Source organism: Molothrus ater, chromosome Z (genome assembly GCF_012460135.2).
Source record: "Molothrus ater isolate BHLD 08-10-18 breed brown headed cowbird chromosome Z, BPBGC_Mater_1.1, whole genome shotgun sequence".
In the NCBI taxonomy this organism is placed as follows: Eukaryota; Metazoa; Chordata; class Aves; order Passeriformes; family Icteridae; genus Molothrus; species Molothrus ater.
Genome location: NC_050511.2, coordinates 48,857,175 through 48,873,010, shown reverse-complemented (window position 1 = coordinate 48,873,010; position 15,836 = coordinate 48,857,175). Strand labels below are relative to the sequence as shown.

At 40.9% G+C, this 15,836-nt stretch overlaps 1 protein-coding gene across 4 annotated transcripts in view; it reads right to left on the bottom strand.

The window, feature by feature from the left end:
• The window catches only part of PALM2AKAP2 (PALM2 and AKAP2 fusion), a 264,464-nt gene that overhangs the window by 102,172 nt on the left and 146,456 nt on the right, over positions 1-15,836 (bottom strand). For all 4 annotated transcript variants that reach the window (XM_036403824.2, XM_054517804.1, XM_054517805.1 and 1 more), the window contains one exon: positions 2,254-2,336. In XM_036403824.2, coding sequence (XP_036259717.1) covers positions 2,254-2,336 — 83 coding nt within the window. The remainder of the gene's footprint in view (positions 1-2,253; positions 2,337-15,836) is intronic.

Sequence of the window (15,836 nt, the reverse complement as noted above, 5' to 3'; positions counted from 1 at the left end):
GAGTTTATAACCAACTGCTCCATATAATCTTTGCCTCAAACACAGGATTGTCCCTTCCACAAATTGTTAGCACTTAATAGAGGAAAATTTTACCTCTTTGTAATTTTCAATGACGAAACTAATCCTTTTTCCATGTGGGTAAGGATACTCTCGTGGACTTTATTGACTTTCCTGTGCTGGCATTTTGCTGATTCTGCTCATGCTACATTAGCAGCAGCACTGAGTCAGCCTCCCTTTTGCAAAATTATGTCATTAAACCTCTGCCTTCAGCACGGGGTCTTTATTGAAAAAATGACACCTCTTTTTCAAAGCCAAGGAGGAAACAATGCTAAGTCAGATTTTGTTCTGTGTGATGTTACACTCCCAAGCATTCGAAGTACTGTGCTATTAAAACAAATTGCATTCAGAGTCATCGAACATTTTTCCCCTCTTCCTTAGGTATGACCTTAATTTGAGCTAGAGAATGTTACGGGCTGATTAAACTCCAGCTGAGGGCTTTCCCAGCAGCCCGAGAGGTGCTGCTTGTGACTTTAGAGCTGCCACAAAGCAGCTACACTGAGCAGAGCACTGATAGCAACCAGGGCACAATGTCTGGGGATGCCTGTGCAAGTCCATGCTCCAGCTCCAACCAGACTAATTTAAATATCAGATTTAACTATAACATGAAGGGGGTTTCATTTTGACTTATTTGCACTATCAATTTAGACCTTACTTTTAATTCTTGTGTTAAAAATTATTTCCCTAATGAAAAGTAGTTTATTATTGATTGGTGTCTCTGAGGATGCTTTGACTTGCTGCTTTATATAGATTTAACCTTAAATTTGGTCCTGATACCCAGGAGTGTGAAATTCTGTGTTATGTTATCCATTCTAAATTGTTAATTTAGAACGTGGTACATGTAGTCAGATTCGTATTTGTTATTAGTAGATCTGTTTTGTTTTGGTATTTTTTAAACATTAGCACTGTAGAAAATAAAAAAAAAATAGAGCCTGTAGGAAATCTGGATTTTGAGAAAATTTTTTTTTAGCTAGTAAAAGAAAGAAGTAAGTCTTGTAAGAAAAATCAAAATGTGTTTTGTGTTTACATTTTCCTCATTCAAAAAAAGAAGTTATGCAGATGCTGGCTTGAGCTGATTATTCACCATGGCCTTTAAGATCTTAAAGGTAGCTGATATGAGCTTCTCACACTAGTTTTCACTCACAGACCAGAAGAAGACACAAGTTTACTGCATTTTATCTTTAAATGCTTCTCTAAAGAAATTTAACTAACTGTAATTAAAAAATTCCAATCAAACCTACTTTTATAGCAGATATATGAAATATGCTTCATCAGTCTCATATGAACCTATTTAAGAGCCTAGATTGCTGTTTAATTTAATTTTTAAAAGTATGAAAGATTAAAATAAATTTAGGTATTAATATGGCCTATGTATACTCAAGTTTGCATATTTAGAAATGTCTAGAGTAAAATTTTTGTAGACACCTCTAGTTTTTAACATGGTTGTTTTTGTCTTCAGACAAAAACTTCTTCAGCAATGTAGGCCACCATGAAGATGAATATCTTGGCCCTGCAGGAGTTCACTTGCCCATTCACTGCCTTTCCACTCTTTATCTTACTGACAATTTCATTTGCTGCTGTTGGAAACACATGGCTGCACACGACCACAGTGAGAACAACAAAGAAAAAGGAATATTCCTGTCATGGCTTTTCCAGCAAAACAGCGTTTGCATGTACCACCCCACTATACCAGGCTACCACGAAAAATACTTGGCAAAGCTTCTCAGGCACTTGCCCTCCTCATGCTGACAAGCTGCTCACAGGAAGCTGCCCAGCAGATGAAAGGAGGTGGGGCAGCAGTATTTGCAGGGGAGCCTGAGAAGAAGAGAATAGAATGTGCAAGGGAAGATGTGTGGGAGACTGATTGACAGTGAGGAAGGACAAGCATTGGTTTGACACCATCTTCCATGAGCTGCCAGGATTATTTAACCAAACTTTTCGAGAGATTCACTTCTGTTGAAAATCGTCCTAATGCTAACTGTGGCACCGGACTTGTAGCTATTTCAAAAGAAGCCCTGTGGAAGCCAAGAGAATACAGTTTACACCAATGGGGTCTACTGTGCAAAACTACGCCCAGCATGACAGCATCTTTGCAGCTGAAGATAGGATGCACTCCACTGAGTGTGGGGTCCGTCAAGAATTATGGACAGTGCAGATCCCTGTGCCTCCCACAAGGCCACAGTGAGAGAGACTTACCCCTGCACCCTTCTTGGCTTCAGAACTTTCACAGGAGCATGGTCCCGATGGGTCCCTCAGCAGCATAGCCAGTCCTCTTGCATCTACAAAACCAAAGACATTTATTGTCCATGGGAGAATACGCATGGCTGTGAGGTTTTTTTTTGCTTTGATTGGATCCATTTCTACCCACCATGCTCTGTCACCAACCTGGTGTTTTGTCATTGTTGTTAAAGAACATAGAAAGGCTCCAAAACCATGGCTGACAAATATCTTTGCCAGCTGGAGACAGCTCTGTGTGCTGCATTGGGGTGGCTGGCTCTTTGGGGAAAATGCAGTGGGTGGTTAGTGTTGACACGGTGTGCCATGGCTTAGGAAGAACATACTCCATTTCAGACTGCTCAGTGTCCATCCCTGTCCCTAGGGTGGTTCCCAGTGGCAGAGCTGCCCTGGTTCCTCATGGGGTGATGGGATGGCCTTTGTCACCCCCAGGCAGCTCCCCAGACACTCGGTGTTCACCCATGTTGCTGTGCTGAAGGTGTGCCTGTGGTCACACCCTGTATGAGCTTGTCCTGTCTCTAGAAGAAGCCAGAGGACTTTTCTTCATTTCTGTGCATCCAAAGGGCAGGGCAAGTAAGAGCATCTGGACCCCTAACTAAGGTTATGTCATATTAGAGAATGCTGTTTTGTCATGCAGGCAATAGTTACCACTGCTTATTGGGTCATGTCAGGCCACAAGCACAGCTTATAGGGCATGGTGTGAGCAGCCTGTCTGCCACAACCTCTGCACTTTTATTTCTGTATCAAGCTTAGGCCTTAAAGAAGGTAAGAACATACCCACTGATCTCACTTTCATGGACAATCTTGTTTAAGCACAGACAGCTGCTCGATTGCTTTCAGAATTTCCATAGCAATGGCAATAATTAAATAATGTTGGGTTAGAGTCAGATTAAATCAGTGAATATGTTCTAAGTTGTGAAATTAAATTATAGGGGTTACATGATCTTCTCCATTGAGAAGCAAGATGTGTAAGGATTTGTGTATCATCTCCAGTAGCTCTGCTGAAGGTACACATTCACACTGGGAGCACATTGAATAAAGTTCCTTATGCTACCACAGCACAATGCATGCCTACTAAATTTGAAATAGGTCTCTCATGTAATAATACATCTTGAAATGGCTTTGAAGCCCTTGGTTAATACAAGGATAGTTATTCATGCCCTCTGCTGCTACTTGAGTCTATAATCTTGAGTGTATCTCTTCAACTCACTACTGTTTGTGTATGTACCACCATTGTGTTATGAGTATTTATGCAAAAAGTAATCTGTGTTTCAGAGATACCCTCTGCATATTTTTTGCTCCAGTGGACAGTGGCACATGCTAACAGTGTTAGCTTGAGCTGCAGTTGAGACAGACTTTCACTACAAGACCTGCATCTTTTCTTCTAACAATGTTTGCTGGTTGCAGTTTCATTTAGACTTCTTTTGCTTTGGGAGAAGAATATTTAAAAGTGCCAGTGGGACTTATGTGCCCATAAAAATCCTGAAAATGCTTTTAACTTTTCCCAGCACAGGTTGTCTGGAGCTGGTCCTTCCTCTTCCTACCTGCTGAGCAATGTTGTCCATGTAGTCCACAGAGCCAATAGATAGCCCTCAGGAAGCCTTGAGAATTGCATTAAAACCAATGTGAGAAGTAATGGAATTGAGACCTTTTTTCTTGTGTTCTCCACACTCTGAAACAGTCCACAAAGTCAGAACTCTAATCCTGTGACTTTACCACAGGATTAATCCCTTCTTTGCATTCATCTCTATGCTCTATGGGGTTCTCATATAGCATTGCTGCTTTGGAAGTAATGCTGCAGAAAAAACAACTAGTTTATTCTGCTCTGAGTTCTTTTTTTTCTGTTTTTTTTTTTTTTTTTATCTTTCCAGCTCTCTTTGATAGCTTTATTCATGCTAATCTCAGGCCAAAAGAATCCTTCTTTTTATATAACTGTATATAACATTTCAGCATAATGGGTCTTTTATTGTCTACTGATATCTATATGCTCTCTTGCTTTCCAAAACCAGATGTGAAAGAGATCTGTGTACCTTTTTTTATCATTTCACTAGAACTTCCCTTCATACCCAAGCTACTATGCATCTTTTTCTGCAATGTATTTGGAATTGTGAAGCTTTTGCATGTTATCCTTGAATGGATGCCTCCACATTACCTTGTAGCTGTCGGACTGGATCAGAGGATAGGAGCAGTTGGTGCTGAAATATCCAAGTCTATATTATAAATACTTCCAGGATATAATGTCAGGCTAGATTTAGTCTGATTCCTTGGAGTGAATGTTACCATACTGTCATAAAATACTACTTGATTTGGATATTTATGTTTATGCTATGGTTTGAGAAGTGTTCCATGTGACCCTGCAGCAGAGCTTCTGGTTTGGTTTCCTCCAAAAGCACTCTTGCATGCATCTCAACAGTACATCTGTACTGTGAATCACTCCACATCTGAATCAACTGCAAATGTGGTAGAGGAGAGAGGGATGAGTACACTAAAAACCATACTACTGATCTCTGATGAAATGCTGATGTCTGTGCAGCCTAAGCCAAGCAAGAAAGCGTAGCCTGGTGATTGGGATGCTCACTGGAAATGTGGGTCACCTAATTTCACACTTGTGCCACAACTAGCATTCTGCATACCCCTTGGAAGGCACTGGTATTGTCTTAAGATCTCCACTTGTAAGATATATTCCCCATTGATGTGGCAACACTTGAAAGATTAGGGAGAGAGTATTACAGTGATTAAAAATGTACCTTTCTAGAAAAAAGTCATGAAAGTCTGAGGCCTAGAAATTAACATGCATAAGGAAATTATATATTTCCTACACACCTCACAAAATAAATAAGTATCATGAGTGGACTTCATCCCCCACTGTTTTTGGTGACAGGCCATATGTGCTATAGCATTGACCTCAGACTTGATTTACATGAAGGACGTGGCAACTTCATAATCACCCTTGGATTAAAAAAGATAAATATCCAAGTATTCGTGGACATTTTATAAAGGCCTAGATAGTACCAGTTCCTGCTGCCATTATCACAGCTAAGTTTTTACATTTATAATCGTCTGTACAGCAGTGATGAAGTAACTCAAGCAGAACAGCTGCAGGGCAGCTCCATCAGCACTCTTGGGGCTCAGTGGCTTTTCATCCATCTTTGTGCATGCTAGCTCCACGTCTGTGCAGCACTGTGCTGACTTCTTTGTTTCCTTTTATTTGCTGTTCATTTCAACTGTGAATAGGGTTTGATAGATGACAGGAGGTTTGCAATAGAGAGGGCCAAATAATATTACAGGAATGAAGCAGAGCTAAAAGTTTTTCCTTAAGAGACATATCCATGCAGATTTGGGAGAGAAATCAAGGTACAGATAATTAGAATTAATTTGGGCTCTCATCAGCATCAGCTAGTAGAGAAAGGAACAGATATTGTCAAGATGGGAGGGATGAAATTTGAGTAAAAGTCCAGTAGTTCCTGGTAATTTATTTGGCAGTGAATGTGCAAAATATGGATGGAAAAGAAAGGTACTGATGAGGAATCTGGAAAACTGCTGTGCACACCTACTCATTGCTCTCAACAAACAAGGGAAGATTTTATCTGCCTGTTCCTGAATCACAGTTCTTCATGGTTAGCACTGTGACCACAGGGAAGCACCTCTGATTGGGCTGGCTTTGGCCTGCGGGCACCACACTCATCTCAAGGGTCCTTGCTCCAGCACTCTCAGTCTCCCAAACACTTTGAGTTTCTGTTCTACTTCCACAGAAGCTAGACAGAGAAGGGAAACTTAAAGGTGCAATTCCGCTACTAAAGTATGTAAACTCTCTTCAGTGAGCCAAAACTCCTTTAGAAAACCCTGGATCTACAGATCTTAGGATCTTAGTTTTGATATTTGTTTTAGCGACAGAGAGCTCCGTGTTTTCAGCATACGGACTCCATTGCTGTGCTGGTAAGCTGTCAGGAAACAACTCCAAACCTACGCCACACAGCCATTAACATTGGTGCAGTCTCTATCAATCCAAAATCTGGCAGCCTACATCCACTTGTCAAAGAAATTGGTTCAGTAAAGAGAAGGCTGTAGTGCAAGAGAAGATGAATCAGAGAACAATTTAGTGCAAATATGTGTCTCCTCTGAGGAAAAGGCAGATAAAGTACTTAAGAGTATTCACCAGGAAAACTAAATCAAACTTTCTTCATTTCTCCCAAGATAGTAATTTTTGTCTGACCAAATCAGCCGTCTGCTGGAATGCAGATGGATCAGTTTATTCTTTTTCACTGAGACAGTTTGTTTGTGGAGAACACTTCTAGTCCTTTTCAAAGCCAAGGAACATTGTATACGTGTCCCAAAAGCACAAAGTACTACTCCTAGATTGTTCCTTTCTCCCTTCTGCAGGGTGCTTGTATCCCTGATCTCTTGGCCAGTCTGTTGCTCACCAGCATGCCTCCTGCCCTGTTCAGACTGGAAGGGAGCAGGTTAGCTCAAACCACATAAATCCTGGATCATCATTTAACTTGGTCTTGAACAGGCGAAGGAGGGAATTTATTACAGCAACTATTTTCACCTGAGTTGGATCACAGGAATTCCTGCTGTATCTCAGTCTGCTTTCTTTCAGCTACCCAGGACTTGTCATTAAAATGAAAGATTGACTATGTCCTCATGTTAATGTCTTGGCAGTGCCAAGCTCAGCCAGCAGGCAGATGCCATGTTACACTACAAAGCAGAGTTTGTCACCAGTGATTCCTGTGATTAATAGAAGGTCTTCAGAAAAATAAAATCCTTAAAGAAGGAGAGGGAGAAGAAAAAGGACACAGTCTAGGAAAAATCTTCTAGCAAGACTGCTGACACATTTATTTATTAAACCACTAAAAGGCTTGGTGGTTTCCTGGTGTTCAGATTGGGAGAGATCACATAGCAGCAGGAAGATAAAGGCATAGCTTCAGTGGTGAAGAAAACCAGTCATTTATCTGGTTTTTTCACTTTAATGCTACATTGAGGCATTGCATGCTTGCTATATTTTGAAACAACAGCAGGGAAAATTTCTTACCCTTCAAATCATGTTTTGAGGGCTCAAAGAGTTAAGAAAAATTTTATACTCTAATTCATAAAATCTTCAGTTTTAGAAAAACTGTTGCAGACAGTGCTGTAGGTGCCACTTCTTTTTGATGTGTCTCATTGCAATTGTCTGAACACACTAGCTTACATAATGTGTTTTTCTGCATCTGATAGTCATGTTATTAACTGGGTTGAACGCCCAGGTTATAGAGCTAATAGCACAATTCTCTTTCGCTGATTTGCTTTTTCTTTCTAAATGGTTCCCCTTTTTTCAGCTTTCACACTGTGATGTATTTTGTACTTAAATACAAATACGACAAAAATCTCCCTGCTTGTACTAGCAGGAGGGAAATCACACTTACTTATGCCCCAAGGAAAAGGAGCCTTGGCTGGTGACATCCCTCAGAGTTGGTTTGTGGTTGGTTTGTGACCATGCTAGAAATACTATGCTGCATCTGTACTAAGAATAAATGTCAAAGTGTCAATCTCCAAAATTCAGGTGCATATTTTAGATGCAGATGTCTGGCACCAGTTTGGAAAACACCTAAGAAGACTTTCATCAGCAGTTGCAGCCAGACCAAGTAAACCCATTGCGCAGATCTCTGTCACTGAGATGGATTAGCTCTCTTCAATTCAGGCTTTCAGTTGTGATTTGAACTAGTTCAGTCTCACCATACTCTTGACATAGTTTTTGCATGTTTCAGTTGTGGGGAAAGTGATGGTGGCTTGGAAGACCAGTTATATCTTCTATATATACTTCTATATATATAGAAGATATAACTGGAAGACCAGTTATATCTTCTATATCTAGCTATTCACTACATGGTCATGCAATACCAGTCTCAATACCTGTCTTTTACTTGTTTTAACAAGGAATTTCTACCTACCAACATAGTTCCTAGTGACCAACTGTGATGAACTATTGTTGATTCAGATCTTTGTGCATTTTCTCATAGATTTAGCTCTGTAGGAAAAAACCATTTAATAGTTAGTTCTAGTACCACAAATAGCTGCAAGTGTGCAATGAAGTTCATAATTTCTGCTACAAAGCAATCAAAATGCCCTCAGAACCATAATCTACATATATTTTGGAAAGAAACCTTAAGTATAGACCAGCCCTAAGATTAAAGCTATTCTAAGAGAATAAGATTGCAATGTTGCTTAGAAAATAGCTCCCAGTCCCAGCAATCTTGATCATAATGAAGAACTTTTGATGGAAGTGAGAGGGAACCACTAAAATTTTTGACAGAGAAAATGTTTGCAAAACATAAGCTAAAACTCTGACATGAATTTGGAGGCATGAATAAGGGGAAAAACTTGTGAATTCTGTTTCTCTGGCTTGTAATAATTTGCCTTGGAGAACATTCCCTTATTTGGAATTACCAGGTAAGAAGAGTGATATTCTATTGTTAAAAGAACAGATAGCCTCCCAATTTCATCTAGATTTAGTTCCTGTATGTGACAGAAGTGCAGCCAAATGATGAATTCGTTGCCTTGAACAAGAGTTTAAAATTAGCAGAGAACTCCTTGAATGATATGAAGCAAGGAAGCACAAGTGATGTAATGTAAGTTCTTTTTAATCATGACATTTTAAACCTAACCACAGAAAGAAAGCAGAAGGTAGCAGAAAGATTAACTGCTACTGATAACCATTGTCTGTGAGGAGAAAGAAAAACCATCACTTACAGAAACAGCACAGAAAGTGCATCTGTAGTGCAGGGGAGGGGATAGCTTGTGGTACTAACCGTGTTGCACCTGTATAAAGGATTTCTTGGCCCAAGAAATGCATGTGTGTAAATAACCAGGAAGAGGAGGTTCTAACCTTCTCATCAAAGCCAACAGAAAGGACTGCAAAAGCTATGTCAAATTCTCTTAGCTGCTAAGTCAGACAACTTATCTCCTCTCTTCCTCATGCTGATCTTGCCTACACTGATGCAGATAAGGCATATTTTTATGATTATTTTTTAAATTTCCTGAATTAGATCTGCCGTTGCATCTACCAGTGGTTGGGAATGCTCCATACATATGCAAAAGATGTTGTGGATGCATCTGCAATAGTCAAAAGTGACATGTGCAGTTAAACCTACTTTTCTCTTTGTTGACATTTAGCAGCAGACAGGACATTTCCCACTAGTATCGAATAGTACTGTGGAAGTAAATGTCTGTGTCTTTGCAGTGCACCTCCTGGGAATGGCAGGAAAGCAATCTCAATTTTTCAGCTACAGCTTTAGATGATTTTCCAGTTATGCTTATCTGCTTTTTCCTGTGAAAAACCAGTTTGACTCAAGAGGATAAAACCTTATATATGTCAGATGGCATAACTGCAGAGGGAGTGGGACAAACATACTCTGTTGACATTTAGCTGCAGGTAATAGAGTGTATATGAGAGAAACTACTGCCATCAATTTTCCTTTCACACCTCATGGTCTCCTAGGAAGTGACATTTTGAAGCTGGTTTGCATTTGGAGATTTTACAAAACGTCAGGCTCTCTGAAGGTGACTACAAGTGAATGAACTGCATGCATCCACCTGTGGATTTAGAAATAAACAGGTATAACTCTTTCTGAGCAGCTCTGTTCCATGCTGGTAAAGAATGTCATATTCCCAGATTTTTACAGGTTATCCATGAGTTTAACTACTAAAATAAGGAGGTTTATAGCACAAAACCATGAAGAACTAGTTCAGTTTTGCACAAAGCAACAGGAAGACCCCTGAGAACACTGAGAGTGGGTTTGTACGCCCAATTATTTTGTAGTAGTTAAGGGCCAGACTGCAATGAGGCAGACATAGCCCAGACTATCTGTATCTCCAGTTTTGCATACTTTTGAGTTAAGGGGAACAACTGTCAATTGTTTTGAAGAAATGTGCAACTTTTCTGACAGAAAAATTTGCATCAATATTTTATGGCAAAGTCAAACTACCAGTTTTGCTTGATAGAAAACGGTATTAATTAATGTCACTGTCTTCTGTTGTGGTCAAGATATGAAAGAATCCTATCCAATCCTACATTTGTACTAGACACACATGTTAACACAAAACCTGTAAATTCTGCAGTGGTAGAGTCAAATCTTGCTAGTCCTGGCACAGGAGAGCTGAAAGGTACAGGTGAATTGGTGTCATCATGGCATGAGCCATAAAATGCTGGAAAGCCATGCAATCCAAGAGAGTCTAGTTCACCTGAAGTTGAGGGTAGATCTACTATCTAGATCCAGAGCACTGAACAGAGTTAGTAAATGTGTAATCAAACTAAAATCATCGGTGATGTAAGGTTAATGTAATCTGACTTTTGACAAAAGGACATCAGAGACAAGATCCAGACATTAAAGGATGAAGATACATGTCTTCACCTAAGCTTAGCTGTGCCACGTGGTAATCAGTTTCAATGATTTCAGAGGGGGTACTTATAGAGTAAGTTACTGTTCAATTAGAGAAGATGCATCAACCTCTGGCCTCTGTGGATAATCTTATAAAATTATATATAATTAGAAAAAATTATAATGTTTGCTTTCAAACTATTACTTGTTTTCACTAGCAAACATAGTACCCAGATATGGTATATCCTTCTCAGTCATTCACAGATTAACTCCCCAGTTAAAATAGCTAGTGAAATGTTTCATTTCCCAGCCACAACATTCAAAAGAGGCATGGCCAAAACTCTAGTGATGTTTCTTATTAAAGCCATATGCTTTAGAGAGTTCAGTAAAGGATTTCTTGACTCCTAGAGGAAGATATTGAGGGCTTTAAAAGAAAAAGCCAAACTAAAAAGAGAATAAATTATGATTTTGGTTTCATGATATTGGGCTATGATTTTCACCTAAAAGGTTTAATATTTCAGGACAGAGTTAATGTGTAATGTCAAATTATGTCACATCCTTCACCTTCCAGACAATACTTAGGGCATTGTGAGAAATATAATGCCCTAAACAACCAACACTTCACAGAATCACAGAATAAGCTGAGTTGGAAAGGATCCACAAGGGTCATTGAATCCAACTCCAGGCCCTGCACAGCTCCATTCCCAAGAGTTGTATCACATGCCTGAGAGCATTGTCCAAACTTGAACTCTGTCAGACTGGTGCTGCGACCATTTTCCTGGGGAGCCTGTTCCAGTGCCCAAACACCCTGGTGATCAATCTTATCCAACCTAAACCTCCTCTGACACAGCTTCAGGCCATTCCCTTGGGTCCTGTCACTGTCACCACAGAGAAGAGAACAGTGCCTGCCCCTCCTCTTCTCCTCACAAGGAAGACGCAGTGAGGTCTGCCCTCAGTCTCCTCTTCTCCAGGCTGAACACACCAAGTCACCTCAGCCACTCCTCACAGGACTTCCCCTCAAGGCCCTTCACCATCCTTGTGGCCTCCTTTGGACACTCTCTAACAGCTCAAAATATATATATTTCTTATTGTGGTACCCAGACCTGCCCTTAGCACTCCAGGTGAGGCTGCCTCAGAGCAGAGCAGAGCAGGACAATCCCCTCCCTTGCCTGGCTGTGATGCTTTGCCTGATGCCCCCAGGACATGGGGGCCCTCCTGGCTGCCAGGGCACTGCTGACTCACGTTCAACTTCAACCAGGATCCCCAGGTCCCTTTCCTGCACTCATTTCTGCTCTCCAGCCTGTCATTCATTTGTCTCTCTGTACATCCAGGATTGCCCCTTCCCAGGTGCAGAACCCAGCACTTGTCCTTGCTGAATTTCATACAGTTGGTGCCTGCCCAGTCCTCTCATTTGTCAAGGTGTCTCTGCAGGGCCTTCCGGCCTTTGAGGGAGTCAACTGCTCCTCCCAGTTTTGTATCATCTGTGACCTTACTTAGTAACCCTTCCCGTCCTGTGTCCAAGCCATTCATGAAGACAAAGAGCACAGAGCTGAGCATGGAGCCCTGTGGAACCCCCCAGTGACAGGTCACCAGTCTGGTGTCACCCCATTCACTGTAACCCTTTCTGACTGACCCATGAGCCAGTTGCTCACCCATCACATGATGTCCTTTCCAGCCACGTGCTGGACAGCTTGTGCAGAAGGATCCTGTAAGAAACAGCATGAAAAGCTTTATTGAAATCCAGAGAGATTGCATCAACTGGCTTCCCTTGATCAGCTAGGTGGGTTATTTTATCACGAAAGGAAATCAGGTTTGATAAGCAGGACTTTCCCTGCATGAGGTTGTGCTGACTGTGACCAGGGATTGTGACCTGAAAACACTGTTCTTCAGGTGTTTTTTCAATTCTTCCTAGAATAATCTTCTCCAGAACTTTACCAGGCATTGAAGTGAGACTGACAGGTCTGTAGTTTCCAGGGTCCTCTTTCTTGGCCTTCTTGATAATTGAAACAACATTCATCAACTCCACTCAGGTGGGATTCCTCTTAATTTCCAAAACTGCTCAAAAATCAACAAGAGAGTTCTTGAAATTACATCAGCCAGCACTCTGAGGATTCTTGGATGAATGTCATCAAGCCCTCTAGATTTGTAGGGATCCAGCTGGAGCAGCAGATCCTGCACAATTTCAGGTTTGACTGGAAGTTCAAGTTTCGCAGTCATGGTCCTCCAGACATTGAGACCCTCTTGGTCCTTCACCCATATTGAATACAGAGGCAAAGAATGCATTAAATACCTCTGCCTTGTCTATGTCACTGTTGGTGAGGTGACCATTCTCATCCTGTAATGGGCCAATGTTATTTCTACTGTCCCTTTTGCCATTAATATATTTGATAAAATTCTTTTTATTTCCCCCCACATTTCTGGCCAGTTTCAACTCGTTGAGCTTTGGCATGCAATTTTCTCCCTACAGTGGCAAACAACATCTCTCTGTTTTTCTCATATCACCTGACTTTTCTTCCACTGTGTATATACTTTCCTTTTTTGCCTCATTTCCTGTTCAGTCAAGCTGGCCTTCTGCCCTTTCTGCTTGAATTCCAGCATTTGGGAATTGCCTGCTCCTATGCCTTTAGGTGGTGATGTTTGAAAAGTGACCAGCACTGATGGACCTGGGTGCTGGCAAAAGCATTTTCCCAGGGGACTTTACTCACTATTTTCCTGAGCAGCCTGAAGTTTGTTCTCTTCATGTCCAGAGCTGAGGTTTTGCTGGCACTTTTCCTCCTGACAACAACTGCTCTGTCATTGCTGTGGCCAAGACGGCCACTCATCTCCACTTTGCTCACGAGATCCTCTCTGTTGAAAAGCAGCAGATGCAGGAGGGCAACTTTGAATTGGTTCCCCTAGGACCCGCTCCAGGCAGTTGTCATTCAGGTTTTCTAGGAATCCTCCAGCCTGGGTTGTACTAGGTGTGTGATGCTCTCAGTTAACTTCTGGAAAGTTGAAGTCCCCATGAAAGGACAAAAGCAGTTGACTTGGAATTGTCCCTTAGTTCCTCAAAGAATTTGTTGGCATTATTGTCCTGGCTAGGAGGTCTATAGAAGATTCCCACATTGACATCCACATTATTTGTTTGTCCCTTGATTTTTATGCAGTGGCTGTCAGCTGTGCCATTACCAACTGTGAGCTCCATATATTCTAACCCTTCTGTTACTTTTAAGTCCTGCTGCAGAGAGATGGGCTAACTGGATATAACTTCCCAGATTGTCTCATGCTTTGAGAACTCATGTAAAGATATCATTCAGAAAGAGAAACCCTGCACATTAGTAAAACCTCTAAGCCTCTAGATAAGCAAACATACGGGAGATTAAAGGGATGTTTTTTCTCTGCACTTCCTAAAGGAGCATAAGCCAGTCATTCTCAAAGGGCTTTGTCCTCTATTACTTCTTCAAATTCACAACATGTGCTCCTTAAAATGTGCCCTGCTGGTGCAATTCAAAAACTCTGACTCTTGTGTCTGTGGTATGCTAAACATGGCTCCTCAAGTGTAGAACAAACAGCTATGGCACAATCCAAAGTCAGTAGGAAAAATCTGTTTTTCTCCTGCCAGCTTGTGGAAGTTATCAGCTCAGTTCTACTTGTTCTCTCTCAGCTGTTTATCTGTCCTGTAACATGCATCGTCTAAATTCAAAATTAAAAATATTCCTGAGGCAATGAAAGTCTTTAAGCACTTGCATTCCAGAGTACATCAAAACACACTAAAGGCTGATGCTTCACTTTGGATAGCTATGCTTGGTTTCAACTTTTTTGGAGTCACATTACTTTAGTTTCCAGCACCTGCTTTGCCTGCTGGGGCAGAAGTCACATGCAAGGCAGGCCATGATGTGCGAGGCTCCCCTGCCTCATGAGGCAGTCCATCTGTGCAGGCTGCACAACGTGGAAGCTGATGCATGAACAGTATTTGTAACTATGGAGTTTTTCCAGAGCTCGAGCCCTGAGCCAAGCTGGGGGCATTCTAAAGCTGTAATAAGAAAACTCACGTCCTTTTAAAATGTAGATTTTGTAGTGTACTTGCATCTCTCTTTACCCGTCCTGTTTCTTTTGTTCCTTCCCTTTCTCCTTAGCATGAACACCAAATAGTGTTGATTGAGTAAAGTGTCTTCCTTAGAGAATTAGCTACCATCTTGAGGAAAAAAGCAGCATAGAGCCTGTAGCAGGGTAGCAATAATCATTTTGTGCAGCTCCCATCTTGACAATAAACCCATAATAGCAGTGGAATAGAGCATGAAGAAGGCATAAAATTACATCAGGGTTTCAATTACCTTTCGTGTTACCTGTAACTCAAATACTTATTGCTTCAGTGCTAGAGTTATTACTTACTTTTATAAGATTTTAAAATAACACCTTAAAGAGGCAGCCTGACCTCTAGACAGAGAATCCAGCTCTGAAAACAAACAAAGAGCAGGAAATTTCAGGTTTCAGGGTAAGCCCCCAAATGTTAGGCTGCTTATTTAAATAATTCCTGATGAAATGTAGCAAGCTACAGTTCTTGTGAGATTTTTAGAAATTAGAAGTGTATTAGAAAGCCTCTTTTTGAAAGAACCACTGTACTTTAATATCAAGTCTTGCATGGAACATGATATTGTGCAGCATAATGAAAAAAGAAGAGACATGGCGTTTGGTGATTTTGGGTTTCATTTGTTCATTGTTTTTTTCTCTTTTTTATTTTCTTTCCTCTTTAAATGACAATCAAATTACTTGATCCTCAGCAGCTCTCAATTTGTGAATAGCTCAGCCTGAGTTTAAAGTAAGTTTGTGACTGACTGCCTCTTCCTTTATTCAGCTATTCAAATAGTCTTTTTACAATGTGCACCAAGTAACAGATAAAAATAACTGTCCTGCTTAATTTCTTTTAACAGTACAGGCAGGTTGCTTGTATTTTCCACATTTATTTTCTGAGAACAGCATGAGTAAAAGACAGTTTCTAAGAACACAAGAACTGCCCTACTGGACTGGAACAATTGGTTTTGACAGCAGCAGGAAGAAGCTTCACATAGGGAGAACCCCTGTACCGGTCTGTATCCCCTGTACTTCCTCCAGCATCACAATCACTAGACCAGGGATGTCACTGTACATGTCTCTGCCTTGTCCATTTAATATGCTTTCTAAATCTATTATCCATTGGTTTGTTAACATGGA